The following is a 14365-nucleotide window of genomic DNA, read 5'->3' on the forward strand; positions in this document are numbered from 1 at the left end:
TAGTGCCTCCCCAGAAAAAGCGCCCCCTTTGAACCAAAACTATTAATAACCAAAACTATTAATAACAGAAATGAGAATTATACAACTATTTAATGATGAATGAATTAAGTTTATTGAAAAAAGTGTTCCAAGTTGTTATAATTGTATATAGACAAAGAAACACTATTATAGTCCTGATTACAGTAGTACAAATTGATATTAAAAGAAACAAAAACAAAATTCGGCTTTTTGTGCGAAATTCGTCCTTCAAGAAGCGCCTCCCTCGAAAAAGCGCCTTGCCCCCCGAATAACAAAATAAGCGCCAAGTCTGAGAGTCGAAAAATGTTAATAATCGCCGGGTAGCTTATTCGAATAAATACGGTATGTAAATTAGATGCATATTATTTCAGGCTGTGACACAATCCTTTCCACTCTTGGATGGTTTGACCTTTTTCTGCACATCCTGTATCCAAAGAAAATTGTCCGGCGTCTAAATTCAAACTTGGATCTCTTGAGATCTTGAACTGTTTTTAAAAGTGTTTCTCTGGGTTTTGTCTCGATACCGAGATTCAAATTGGTCTCCAAACAAGCCACTACTGAGGTAAACAAAAGTCACATTGTCTTTAATTCTAAGTCATCCTTGTAGCCCCGTGTTTCAGTGGTGGTAGGTTTGATTGCTGTAAATTAATAGAGAAATGAGGTGAGTGCTAAGCTAAAAAGGTTCAGTGAACTTGTTGCTAGAACAAGTTATTGAAGTCCGTGAATCAGTGAAGAAGTTAGGGGTCATTGTAGATCTGCGCGGTGACAAAACATGTTGAGCCAGCCATTCGTTACAATAGGAACGGAATGGAAGCAGAAAAATCGGAGGAGTCTTGCAAGCTACCATCTCATGATACAAAGGATGGTGGTTATGAGAGCTGTAGCTTACATAGATAAAATTTGTCTGTCTAAGGCTTAAGGCCGCATTATCACCAGTTTACTTCCTGTCGATTACTTAACATCGTCTCCGATGATTTTTAACGGCAAACTTGAAAAATATTTGAAAATATTGAAATAGTGATTGATAATGTCCAGCGGATGGCCTGTTTAATATCTCGGATTTTAATAGATTCTTTTGTCTTTTAACGGTTGAGGTTTCCGTCGGACCTCCGGAAATAAACTGACAATGCGGCTTTAAGGCGTACGTCGAACCGAACTTGAACCGAATCAATTCAATAACTGTGCGTGTCCGAGTCGGCCCTATGTTCCAGGAGACAATAATTAATTTCTTACTTTCGTATATGAGATTCATTATTGACCCAGAACAAAAGCGCACAGGAATGTACACTTTCCAATGCGAAGGCCCCAGTCGAGCGTGCGTTTTGAAAATAATGAATGCTGCTGAACGCAACAAGGGAAATATAATTATTACTGACCAGTTTTATGTCAAATACTGGTCAAATTTGCGTAGGTTTACATACGTACATATCAAAAAAGCGCATAATATGACACACCGGTAACTCGCTTATGTCAGGCACGGATGCTCCTTCAAAGCAACACCAGAATAAAATGCAATTAAATTTCTACCGTATTGTGGAACAGTACGCCGTCAGGCCGCGCCACAAATGAATAAGTTCGAGTTCTTATTAACTCGAACTTATACGCGGCAAACGTTGTACCACAGGCTTCCCAACCGCGACAGTGAAGGATTTTGAAGGTACACGGGCTAAAGGATAATTTGACTCCAAAATGAAGCCTAATGTCTTCTTAGTGTTAAATAAGCTCGTATTCCTACTTTAACTGGATGTATTTGCCTTGGTTTCGCTCCTGCAGCGAGCTCTGTCCCTACGCGCTTGCGACCTTTCAAACGACGGGCTGTGTAACCGCCGCCACCTGTGAATGAGTAACTCGACCACCTCGACCCCCAGCGGCGCGTTTTATCTCCTCCCCATTTTAAAATAATAGGGTAGGCAAAAGAAGCGCTTTCCATTGTTTTCTCGTCTGCTTGTTTTCTTACCCCTTACTTGACAAAAACTAGGGTCAGTGATGATGGATCCGACCCTATTAAAACAAATCCAACCACCAACGTCCTCCGGTGCTCAGGTGGGACTGCTTTGGACTTGTCATCACAAGGGAAATGTACACAAAAGCGCAGAATCTATTTGATAAAATGCTCTTCGCAGACTTTTTCGGGGATTTCCTGTTTGAAACTTTGAATTTAACTATGAAGTCAGTCTGATCTCTGTGTTGCTATCGTTAATGTTAATGGAACGAGAATCAGTACCTCGTGATCCTTCGGGAAAATAAAATATAATTTGAAGTTGTGTCTTGACTGTTTCCTCGATAAAGCTAAGGCTAATATAGTAATTTAACTAGCTTTATTGAGGAAACAGTCAAGACACAACTTCAAATTAGAAGGAACGACGTTTGGTTGTGTCGTCCACGGAGGGAAGGAGTACGCCGATGGAAGGTGTATGTTTGTGCGCGAAACAAACTACCATGAAAGGCTATACGCGCTAGATGTGCTCGGCATCGAAGATAGGAGCGAAACTGACCAATCAGACGTGTACAGCGAGTTCCGCGAAAACATCTCAAGAACAGATGACGGAAGGTACGAAGTTAGCGTGCCGTGGGTGCCTGGAGCTAAGCTGGAGAACACGAATGAAGAGGCTATTAGGAAGCGTTTACGAAATGCTTAAAGGAAGCTAAGAAATGACGTGGTAGCGACCAGCTACACAAGAGAAAAATCGAGACCATGACAAACAAATCGCGTGGTGACCGCATATTCTACATGCCACATAAGCCAGTGGTTAGAGCCAACGCCCAAACGACAAAGGTACGAATGGTATACGACGCAAGCTGCAAGCCACACCCACTAGCTAATAGTGTCAATGAATGCATGCACACCGGTCCACCTCTTCAACCACTAATGTGGGACATCATGATACGAGCGCGCATGGCCCCACACCTGATCCTCGGTGACCTGGAGAAAGCATTCTTACAGATTGCGATTAAGGAAGAAGATAGGGGCGCCTTCAGGTTCCTCTTCAACATAAACGACAAAGAGCAACACTTCCGGTTCGCCCGTGTACCCTTCGGCGCAGAAGCGAGTCCATTCATGTTAGGAGCCACCATTCACCATCACCTTGACCGCTAACCCATCGAGCTAACGAACACAGTCAATGCACTCCGGAAAAACACATAGGTCGAAAAATTGATGCAGACCGGAAATGACGTGTCGAACTAAAAGAATTTAGAGAAGAGGCGACTAGAATATTTGAGTCAGCTAAGTTCCCCGCACACAAGTGGGAGTCAGATTTGCAAGAGTTGGACACTGAGCCAAACCTCAGCAAGATACTCGGACACGTCTGGGATAAGCGGGAAGATATGTACAGGACCCGAAATGATCCCAGGACCCGAAACGATCCCAGGACCCGAAATGATCCCCAAAAGTACCCCAATTGATCCCCGGACCCGAAACGATACCGAGGAGTCCCCGAAATCAACCCCACGGAATTGCGGTAATGGACAAAGGGAAAGCAGAAGAAAGCACTTCCCATTTTTAAAGCATAATTAAGGGTTGACAGTGAATCTATTTCTAAATAATATGACTTAAAAAAATTAAATTCCAATACGATACTTCTATTTATTACATTGCCCCGGCGGTAAACACATAGCACAAACACATAGCACAGCCAAAGCACAGCCTTGCTCAGAACAACCAAACTTTTGACCTTCGAAACATTTGCAGTTACATCACATGACTCTGACACTATAAAGCTCGTTTCCGGTAAACATCACCCCTAAAAAATCTATATTCATTTGACAACCAAACGCGTATTTCACCACGAAATCCATGTTCACACGGGCGAATATTTACCGACAGCCGGTTGGCCGAGAAGATGGAATGACAAAAGCACACTGAGTAATGCACTCGAACAACCCTTTTACTACCGTTGCAAAATATTATGAGATGTGGCTTTGGTTGAAAGCAATATGTGAGTTTTGAAATTCCTTATGTACTGTAGTAGTGCGTACACCACTGCATGATTTCTCTCTATCCCTCTTTATGATAGGTCTTTCATTCACCGTACACAAACAAACATTTTCCTACTGGAAAGCAGAGGCATGTCTAATCTGTGGATACTTTCTTTTATGGCTTGTTATGTATAAATGATTTATTCACGCCTGGTTCTTCAGGCGTTCATTTGACCCCAATCGCTCAACCAAGCTGTCGAAAGCTCGAAAGCTGTATTTCCCGCGAAGTCGTATATAAAAATCTTAATGATACGGTTTTAGTTAAATCAAATTTCTGAATAGTAACAAAAATGACGCTAAAATGTTTAATATGTTTTTAAAACTGAAAGCCAATCCTTCCACATTCCTTTTGTTTGTCCATTACTGCAATTCCTTGGGGTTCATTTCGGGAACTCCTGGGGATCATTTCGGGTCCTGGGATCGTTTCGGGTCCTGGGATCATTTCGGGTCCTGGGATCATTTCGGGTCCTGGGATCATTTCGGGTCCTGGGATCATTTCGGGTCCTGGGATCATTTCAGGTCCTGGGATCATTTCGGGTCCTGGGATCGTTTCGGGTCCTGTACAGGTATCCTTTAGATACAGGCGGATGTAAGTACACAAGAGAAGGATCCCGTGACGAGACGCGCCATACTGAGCAAGCTTAGTGGAGTCTACGATCCCTTGGGAATTATATACAGCTATCGGCTGACAATTTACTGGGTTATTTGAATACATCGAAAACTGTCGGGCATTTAATGTCCATTGAGGACCTTTCCCGACTGTCGGGCATATAGCCACTACGGATACTAAAATAAGACCTGTTTGTCTGTTTTGTTTTTTTGTGAATTTAGCTCACCTAGCTCAGGCATCGTCGCGCTTAGCGGTCAATCTGAGAAAGGGCAAAACGATCATTATGCGGAAAACATGATAAAATTCACTTGTTGCTCTTAATAATGTAGCAATTCAATAAATCAATATAGACATAAGGCTAAACGATTACAACTCGAGATAGACCGAGCTCGAGTTATAATTATGCCATTTGTTTCAATCTTCCGTATGTAGATTATTACGTAGGAATTGTTTTAAAGTAATTCTAAATCTTAAGAAGGTTTTAAATGATCTTTTTGGAGAGATATTTTATACTTATTCAAGACATGATTATAGTCCGAATCAGTTCCCAGCAAACCTTGCGGGCGTATTCTTATTCTTCTTTCCTTTTCGTCTTGATGATATAGTAACTACCGCACACGAGAGCAGGAGCTACAAAAATTATGTTATGTTTGTTACCATCACCAAGCACAGAAGAGTGAAATTTATAGCTGCCGTATCTAATACTTCAACTAGATTTTACCCAGGAATTTAACACCAAATTGATTTCTTTTTCAGAGCGCTCTTCAACATGTTGGTGGAGGGGTTTCTTCTTGTCGCCACTCTTACCCTACTATACTACTTATACGATTACGTCACATCACCTGCCAATCTTCCACCGGGACCTATACCGCTGCCCATCATCAACAACCTTCTCAGCATCACGGGCTCAGATTCTCATCTTGCCGCAGCTAAACTTGCCAATACCTATGGTGATATTTTCACGCTGAAAATCTTCAACGACAGATTTGTGTTCGTCTCATCTGGAGCTGGTGCAAGAGAGGTATTGATGGGGAAACGAATGAACGACTTGGCGGGAAGGCCTCAAACGTTTACTTTCAATTTTCTGACACGAGGTGCAAAAGATATCATATTTGGTGATTACTCGCGCCATCTAGTTTGGAGGAGGAAAATTGTGCACTCCGGCTTAAGGATGTATTTTCCAAAATTGGAAGAAAACATTGCATGGGAAGTGTCTAAACTTGAAAGAAAGCTCATGAAGGATGTCGGAACAGCACTTCATTCGAGGGACGAGTTCTCATTGCTGATAACAAATATCATTTCCTCATTTCTTCTGGGGAAATCTTTCGAACCCGATGATCCAGATTTTCTCACAACTCTCGAGTTCACCCGTATCGGTTCACAACTTCCAGTATCCGGATCCATCTTGGATAACTTTCCATTTCTTGTCCATCTTCCCATCAGTGAGTCTCGCTTTTACAAGAAATTAGTTGAGATCCGTGACAGATTGCTCGATAAATTCTTCTTAGAACACAAAAGCACCTTCTCCGAAGACTGCATCAGAGATTTGACCGACGCGTTCCTTAAAGCCAAGCTCGAAGTAGAGCGGGAAGACAAGAAAGCAATCGGCGAAGTTACGGATGACCACATCACTATGCTCATGACCGATGTTTATTTCGCAGGCCTAGAGACCACAAGCACAACACTTTCTTGGCTCGCTGCCTACCTCATTAACTACCCACAAGTCCAAACACGCCTTCAAACCGACATTGATGACGTCATTGGCAGCCGCTGGCCAGTACTTGCCGACAAGCCTAATTTGCCTTATATGGAAGCCACAATCGCAGAGGTACTGAGGATCGCCACTGTTGCTCCAATGGGGTTACCCCACAAGGCTACGACTAATAACGTCCCACTAATGGGATACAACATTCCCAAGGATACAATCATTGTGATGAACTTGTGGGCCATCCATCACGACCCGAGGGAGTGGCCTAACCCGGACAAGTTTGACCCGGACAGATTCATCAATGAAGATGGCAAGTTTGAAGTTCCTGGTCAGCGTAGCTATCTGCCCTTCTCGGCGGGACGGAGGGTATGTGTGGGCGAGTCCCTGGCCAAGATCGAGTTGTTCCTGGTCATGACGCGTTTGTTGCAGCAGTTTACTCTAGAGACCCTTCCTGGACAAGGACCGCCTTCGGTTGGGGAGGCTTCTGGCAACATCACTCGAGCTCCCAAGCCCTTCAATTTCCGTGCAATGCCGCGGCGGAAATAAATCATTAAGGCCTCCCTGCTGCTAGGGGCAGCGAAATAGTCCATGAGAACTTGCGGCATCTTTAAACCGCGCTAGGGAAGGTACCCCTAGGGGTAGAGGCATCGCATGTGAACAGGGACTAAAACAGAACTTCTACAATTCTTTGTACAGCTGCCACTCAATTATACCGACACAACTGCAGTCATAGTTTTGAAATGGCAACGAAAATTTGTAAAAGGGAAATTTGTAGTTACTACTTATTGGCCCCTTATTTCTAGTCGAGATAGATAATCAATTCACTCAATCAATTCAATTCAAGGCTCACCTATATGTCAAAGTTCCCTTCTTTAATACTCTCTTGTAATACTTTGTAGATATGGCTTATTCTCGGAAAGCCACTGATGCATTTTACTAATTCTACAATAATAAAAGCTTTTGTTTGGACTTGGTTCGCACGACAGATGCTTTTCCGCTGCCCATGGCTCCCCGATAGTTCAAGGATGGAGACGACTTAAAAACATATGCTTGGGTCTTTTTCATGATTTTAATACTATCTGTTAGGGGTAAGGTTTGCTGTCGAAAACACCCGAAGTGCTATCCCTTTAAAATTGATTTTGCCGACGATCACCCCCGTCTGTTTTTATGTGAGTCCCTTCAGGGATCCCCGAGCGCAAAGACCTCTCCGACACAGGTTTATTAGCAGATAGTGATATTCCCGCGGACTCGCAGACAACTAGCTAATCTGAGACATGTCCTGGTGATAGAATTATTGCCTACTTGTTGCGATTCGACTGCCTGCAGGTGGTACTCGATTAACGCGGAAATTCCTCTTCGTTCGGTGATCGGGCGCCATCTTGTATTTTGAACCCCTCTTCTTTCGATGATTGGGCGCCATCTTGTATTTTGAACCCCTCTTCGTTCGGTGATCGGGCGCCATCTTGTATTTTGAACCCCTCTTCGTTCGGTGATCGGGCGCCATCTTGTATTTTGAACCCCTCTTCGTTCGGTGATCGGGCGCCATCTTGTATTTTGAACCCCTCTTTGTTCGGTGATCGGGCGCCATCTTGTATTTTGAACCCCTCTTCGTTCGGTGATCGGGCGCCATCTTGTATTTTGAACCCCTCTTCGTTCGGTGATCGGGCGCCATCTTGTATTTTGAACCCCTCTTCGTTCGGTGATCGGGCGCCATCTTGTATTTTGAACCCCTCTTCTTTCGGTGATCGGGGAAGATTCCGACCCTCCCCCAAAAAGGCGACTCGCCTCCAGAACAAAAAGAAGGTAAATCCATTAACTTCGTTCATGAAACTTTTCGGTCGTTTTCACGCTATTTTACGAAAGGGAAAAATAACTATTCAGGTACAGAATATTGAGAAAACGGGACATAACCTAGTCAAGCCATGGGATACTCTTTATGACGGCACTTTCTACCAAGGGGGACCAAAAGATTTTATATTTGTATAAGCACTCTTGCTACGGTGCCGTGATGTACTAAAAATGAGAAAAAAATTGTTAACCGGTAGATGGCCTGAGTGTTGCTGTTTTCAGCATTTGTCCCTATAGCGCTGAGCACTATTTCGGGTTCAGAGCACTATTTCACGACAGGGAGTGAAAAAACTACTACCTGAAAGGTACAGTAATTTACCTCCTAGGAGGAAATATTGAGAAAACGGAACATGCTGTGGGGAGACCCCCCGCGCGCCGAATCATTATGAGTGTGAGGGGGGGGGGGGGGGGGGGGGGGGGGATTAGCAGACAGTCCACGCAAGGGTCGGCGGAGCAGGCCTTTAAGCATCATCAAGTCAGGAGAGGTGTTGATTTCAAGCCCACATTCAAGGGGTATTTATAGTATTATGTATAGCGGGTCCGGGGGCATACTCTCCAGTGAAATGTTTGTCATTATTGTTAATTAAAAGCTAAATAGCACCATTGGAGATCATTCTACCAGAATTCATATTTGTATATTTTTTCATACTACCAATCTGAAAAGTTAATAGTGGGGGAGTGACGTGAATCGAAATTCGAAAAACCGAGACTTCAAAAGAAAGGCGCCAGCCAAACGGAAGCCGTGAAAATGTGCAGGCAAGAGGTCCATCATATTTATTATTTAATTTTTATGGGGTCTAGGATTCTCCCCAGAAAATTTTGAAATTCCAGAATATTAGGAGGCTCGGAAATTGACCAGAATACCTGTTCAAAAAAATAAGGCTCTCCCCTAACACCTGTTTAAAAATTGAGGCTCTCCCCCAAATTGGCGCTTAAAAAGTTGCAACCCTCCACCCAAGCATAGCAGCCCCCCCCCCCCCCCCCCCCCCCCCGTTAAATAATGATCCTTCTCTTTTTGTGCTCGCCCCCAGGAACCGCGTGGCTCAAAATACAAGATGGCGCCCGACCAACGAAGAATTGGATTTTTCCGCGATCATAACAACAGTCACGAGTACCGCCTGCAAGCAGGCTATGTTTCGATAATCGTGAGATTTCACCAAATGTTGCGATAATCGCCACAGCAGAGATACTCTTTTTAATAAAAACCTGTTTAAAAACGTCCAGCCTGAGATTTCACCAAATGTTGCGATAATCGCCACAGCAGAGATACTCTTTTTTTATAAGAACCTGTTTTTATAAGAACGTCCAGCCTGAGATCCAGCAAATGTTGCGATAATCGCCACAGCATAGATGCTCTAATTTATAAGAACCTGTTTTTATAAGAACGTACAGCCTGAGATTTCACCAATTTCTAAGTAGAACATTGAGATGTTGTGAGCAGAAAAACATAAAAATATGATAGTGCAATGATGCGTTCTAGAATGTAGATTACAATTGTGTTCATAATAACAACCTGTACACTGATACATCATTTGTTTAATTCTCTCTCTGCCACATAGTTATTTTTTATACACTTTGATTTAAGAGCCCAGACTCAAACAGTTTTAACTGAACATTTGACGTTCTAATGAAAAAAGTGTGTATAGCTGGAACTTACGAAGCTGGCGGCGGCAAGAAAAACATTTCTAAAATTGCTTTTATCTTCTTAGCGTACAATTATAAACTAGTTTCAATGAACTTCTTCTTTAACTTTCAATAATTTGGCAAACATAAAATAGCTCGCTTTACAGCGGAAACACGTTCCAGTCTTCAATAGACCGTTAAACTTAGAGTTTCCATATATCGCGTCGTGGTTTGGGAAAAAACGAATTAATGCGTCAGTTCTTTGAATTTTTGATTGTCTTTTTGCCGTTATTTAGTTGCTTATCTTATTAAAAAAGCTGACAAAACAGGAAACGTGATCGCGTGGGCTTGGATCACGAACGCTCAATCCTTTGTCCCTTTCTTCGGCACGTGCGTGGCTCTTAAAAAGGTTGAAGTAGAGAAAAAATATATATAATCAATACTTAATTGATGGCTAAAACTACCTGTTGACCTGTTATCCCTTTATGGAACTTAAGCGATGTGCCCTGGAGGCCTTTTTAGTCCCATGCGGCACAATGATACAGGTCCAAAGGCCGACCCCTGTAGCAGTCTACACATTGCACGCGCGGTGCTTCCCATTCAACAATGCCGGGGACCATTTACAAAGCGATAATCCTCCGTACACACCAAAATACTCAAATCTTTCACTGTAATCACTGAATCCCATACCCGTTTAAAAAGAACTGACTAAAAAAGAAATCTAAAGTTCAACATTAAAGGTCAAGTAGTTATTTAGGGCCCCCGAATGGTCTTTGGTGAGCACTTGCAAGCTTGCGAGCACCCTGTTTTTTTTATGCGAGACCGCGAGCATTTTTAGTTGTTGAATAAATCGAGCAGCGAGCACATCGAAAAATCTAAAAAAGCACGAAGAAAAATGCGCGAGCATTAGCCGAAAACTGCGAGCACATCGAAATGTCGTGGGACCATTTTGGGACCCTTTATTTGGCACCCCTTCCCTCGAAAGAGCAGAGTCAGTAAAATAATTTTGACCGCGCCATGACTCCTAATTCACCCCCAAAGAGGCAACAAAAAATATGCATTTTTCTATTCATTTATAATGCTTTTACCACAATGTTAATCTCTCGCTTCATCTTTTCCGTGTCTTAATTCTTTCAAATTCAAATTGCACGATGCTGTTCGACTGTAGTAAATGATGATGTAATAATTATCTTTTCAAGCTCTACCCCAAATAGTGGTGGGCTCTCTTTCATTTGCGCGCCAAAATTTACCAGTTGCGTGTGCGCATCATTTACGAGTTACAAGCATTTACGAGTTACAAGCATTTACGAGTTATTGGGGGGACTTCTGTGTCAATGGATCGTCGTATAAACTTTTTGTCTATGAGAATACTCAAGAAAAAAAACGCGTTCTTACGTATGTCTGCTATTTTTATCAGACTTTACTTTCACAATCGTGCACCAGCAACATGTCAGAAAGCGAAGGAAAAGTAAGAAGTTCTATTTTGATGACAATTTTTGATTAAAAAAAATCATTCATTACGGGCCAGAGTCAATGCATTTTAATATCTACATACAAACTGGTCGTTTTAGCCGTTCGCGAGGTCTTGTGGTTGTTTTTTTACTTAGGATGCTATTGCGCAAAGGCAAGCCCAACAGAAATGTGTATCTGTCGAAAGTGCTACAAAATGAATTTAATTATTTTGCCCGTTCCATTGAGAATCTCTTAAATGAGCATGTATTGCACTTGCATCTTAGCGAGAGAACCAATAATGATATCGCTCGAAATGGGGCCCGCACTTTCGAAAGGTTAACAGCCCGAAACTGAAATAGCCACCAGTTATTTCCTTGTGGCCTCATGTGGAATTTGATAAACGAGCTGTAAACAGGATGCGAAATAATGCTTTTCAAGACTCAAATAATTTTTAACAGATTCATAAGTCGACGTATTGTAATGAGTCAAGACTTGGAATGCAATCTATTCTTCTAGCTCCATGATCAATATTCATGTGATCAAAACCTACAAAGAATTACCTGCTAGCCATCAATAGCCTGCCAAAAAAATAACCAGTTCGATTTGAATATAATTTTTTATGCCTGATTTCTTATCTTTGGTATGTTAGAAATGCTGAAGGGAAGACATTTTTACAGGAAAGCACGTTGCGGCGCAAAAAGACAAAGAGTGAACTAATAAACGAAGAAGTAAAGACCTGTTAAAACATAACTTAACACAGATATGTAAAACGTTTTTTTTTAATAAATCTTAATTGACATCTCTATATAGATGCCAAATATACATATATAAGTAATACTTTGGATTCTGCCAAAGGAATTTGTAATAAAAATATCTCAAATATTTTCACACAGCTACCTTACAAAATGGGAACCTTGCTTTAAAATTACTTATACCCTCTCTGCTAATCCCAATGCAGTCTGTAACATCTAAAGAATCAAGCCACGGTAGCGCCTGGCCCATCTCTAGTAATTGGTTGTCTGTCTCTACTATTTCAGTGAAGGATATATCAAGACTCATGATGCATCCTAGGTCCTCAAAACAGGACTTCAGCCCTGCATAGCTCAATTTGCCACACCCACTCACGGAGAGGGAAGAGAGCTCTGTGTTCTCGCAGATATACTTGAGTCCTTTGTCTGTTATATCGGCGAACGCGATGCCTAAGAGTCGAAAATCTTCGCAGGCATAATGTCCGATCATAAAGGCGCTGGCGTCCGTTATTCCTCGTTCATGGTTGTCCGAGTTGTGAACGACTAGGGATTCCAGCTTGCGGCAACTTTGCATCAACTTAAAAATTCCGACATCACTGACTTGGGAAAATTCGAGGGACAAATCTTCGATATTAGGGATGTATTCAGCTATTACTAGCAAAGCATTGTCAGAGATTTGTCCATTTGAAAGATGTAGGCAACGAATGTCACAAAAGCGCGCAAGAGCGGTTACCCCTATATCAGTGATTTCGTGATCACGGTCACAATAGTCAACTACAAATTGCTGGATTTGCCGGCATTTCGACGCCGCGTACACCAAAGAGAGATCGCTTAACAAAACTTGATTATACCTTAGTGTAAGTTCTTTTAACTTTCTGCATCCATCCGCAAGAGTGATCAACATTTTATCTGTAAGAGCGTCTATAGAACCACTCTCATCTTCATCCAGGCAAGACTCGTAAACAATCAATGTCTCTAAATCGGCACAATTTCCAGCTATACAATTCAACGTCGCTTGGGTCACGGCTCGCGAGTAGGCATAGATCCTTTTCAATAGTTGGTTATTCTTAACAACGGCCACCAGTCCCTTTGAAGTAATATTTTCCATAGGGAGCTTCAAACTTGTCAATTTAAAACTGTTTTGAGCGAGAGCAATGCAACCTCTATCTGATACAAGCCGGCAATCTTTGATTGAAAGTTTACGAACATTTGGGCAAAACATAGATAAATACTTGACGGCTTCGTTGTCGATGCTCGTACAGCCTTCTAAGTCTATGCTCAAGATGTAACTATTAGTCCGCGGAACTAGCCTACGAACCAGGCTTCCAGTGACTTTGCCTGAATGCGACGAAGAGAACCATAACTTCCGCCATAAGCTTATGTCGTAGCATAGTCGATACCATCGCTTCGATACCCTGCTGCAAGATATTAGTCGAGGATAGCGTAGAAACGATAAAATGAAGACGATCACGGAGTCCGGTAGAGCGCTGATGTCCGCCATCCGTACCAGCAGGTAGAATAGTCTTTGTTCCTTCGGGCTTTCGTGGCCTTTTGTCCCTTGCAATCTGCATTGATTTTCCCGCGCATTGTTTACGAGCCTCGACCTCGATCATCGATTCTTGCCGCTTCGTAATAGGAAGATTCTAAGGGGGAGGGGGGCGAGTAGCATCGATTAAGCATGCCATAATTCATAATGCTTAAAAAATAATAAAAACTTCAAATACCATTGAATAGCTAGAACATAAAGCTTAGTTATTGTTGATTTTTGTAACGATTCAATTAAATGTTACGGCAATTCTGGAGAAGATTAATAAATACTAGTTACCCCTCCCCAAGCCACTAAGGTCAATGCATAAATAATTACATGAAATAATTAACCTCGCTCTCGAGCCGTCTATCATGTAGCCGCCATGTTGGATCGGAAGAAATGTAGCGGGTGGCAAAATGCTGCGAGTAAAACGTTTTTGTCCATCTAAAAGGCAAGTGTTCCCCAAATTTCACAAACTGCGCCCAACATACGACTATTAGCCGCACAAGCTGACGGTTATCAGATAGATATTATCGTCTTTGGTGGTAAATTTTACGCACTTTAGTTTCGAAGGCACTTTCTCACAAACACGTGGATGAGATATGGCCGTGAGTTTACACCAAAGTATTTGTCTTTTTTTTTAACAATGCTCGATGTTTCGTTGCTAGTAAACGACTTTTACGGGTGACAGATTTTACCATTAGCCTTATCACCTGGGGGAAAGCTAATTCGCCCATTAATTTTCGCTTTTTCTATGTTCAACTTTGCTCTCTTTCCACTGTGAGGAAACTGTGATAAGGCTAACTTATCCGAATTTTCCCGGTGGGCTGAATTATGGCTTTATTAACAAT

At 42.2% G+C, this 14365-nt stretch overlaps 3 protein-coding genes across 3 annotated transcripts; 2 read left to right on the forward strand and 1 right to left on the reverse strand.

The window, feature by feature from the left end:
* The first annotated feature begins 369 nt into the window (after window positions 1-369).
* On the forward strand, window positions 370-7283 carry LOC5513048 (steroid 17-alpha-hydroxylase/17,20 lyase). Its single transcript, XM_001633297.3, has 2 exons — window positions 370-580; window positions 5363-7283. Exon 2 carries the CDS (start codon window positions 5376-5378, stop codon window positions 6858-6860), a length of 1485 nt encoding a protein of 494 aa, XP_001633347.2. The 5' UTR covers window positions 370-580; window positions 5363-5375; the 3' UTR covers window positions 6861-7283.
* Window positions 2714-3115, forward strand: LOC116618592. The gene has a single exon (XM_032382481.1). It carries the CDS (start codon window positions 2714-2716, stop codon window positions 3113-3115), a length of 402 nt encoding a protein of 133 aa, XP_032238372.1.
* Window positions 7284-12000: 4717 nt separating the features above from the next.
* Window positions 12001-13614, reverse strand: LOC5513012 (F-box/LRR-repeat protein 7). The gene has a single exon (XM_001633262.3). The coding sequence runs from the start codon at window positions 13485-13487 to the stop codon at window positions 12123-12125; it is 1365 nt and encodes a 454-aa protein (XP_001633312.1). The 5' UTR covers window positions 13488-13614; the 3' UTR covers window positions 12001-12122.
* Between the last annotated feature and the right edge of the window lie 751 nt (window positions 13615-14365).

The sequence above is a fragment of the Nematostella vectensis genome, chromosome 7 (genome assembly GCF_932526225.1).
Source record: "Nematostella vectensis chromosome 7, jaNemVect1.1, whole genome shotgun sequence".
NCBI classification, from domain to species: Eukaryota; Metazoa; Cnidaria; class Anthozoa; order Actiniaria; family Edwardsiidae; genus Nematostella; species Nematostella vectensis.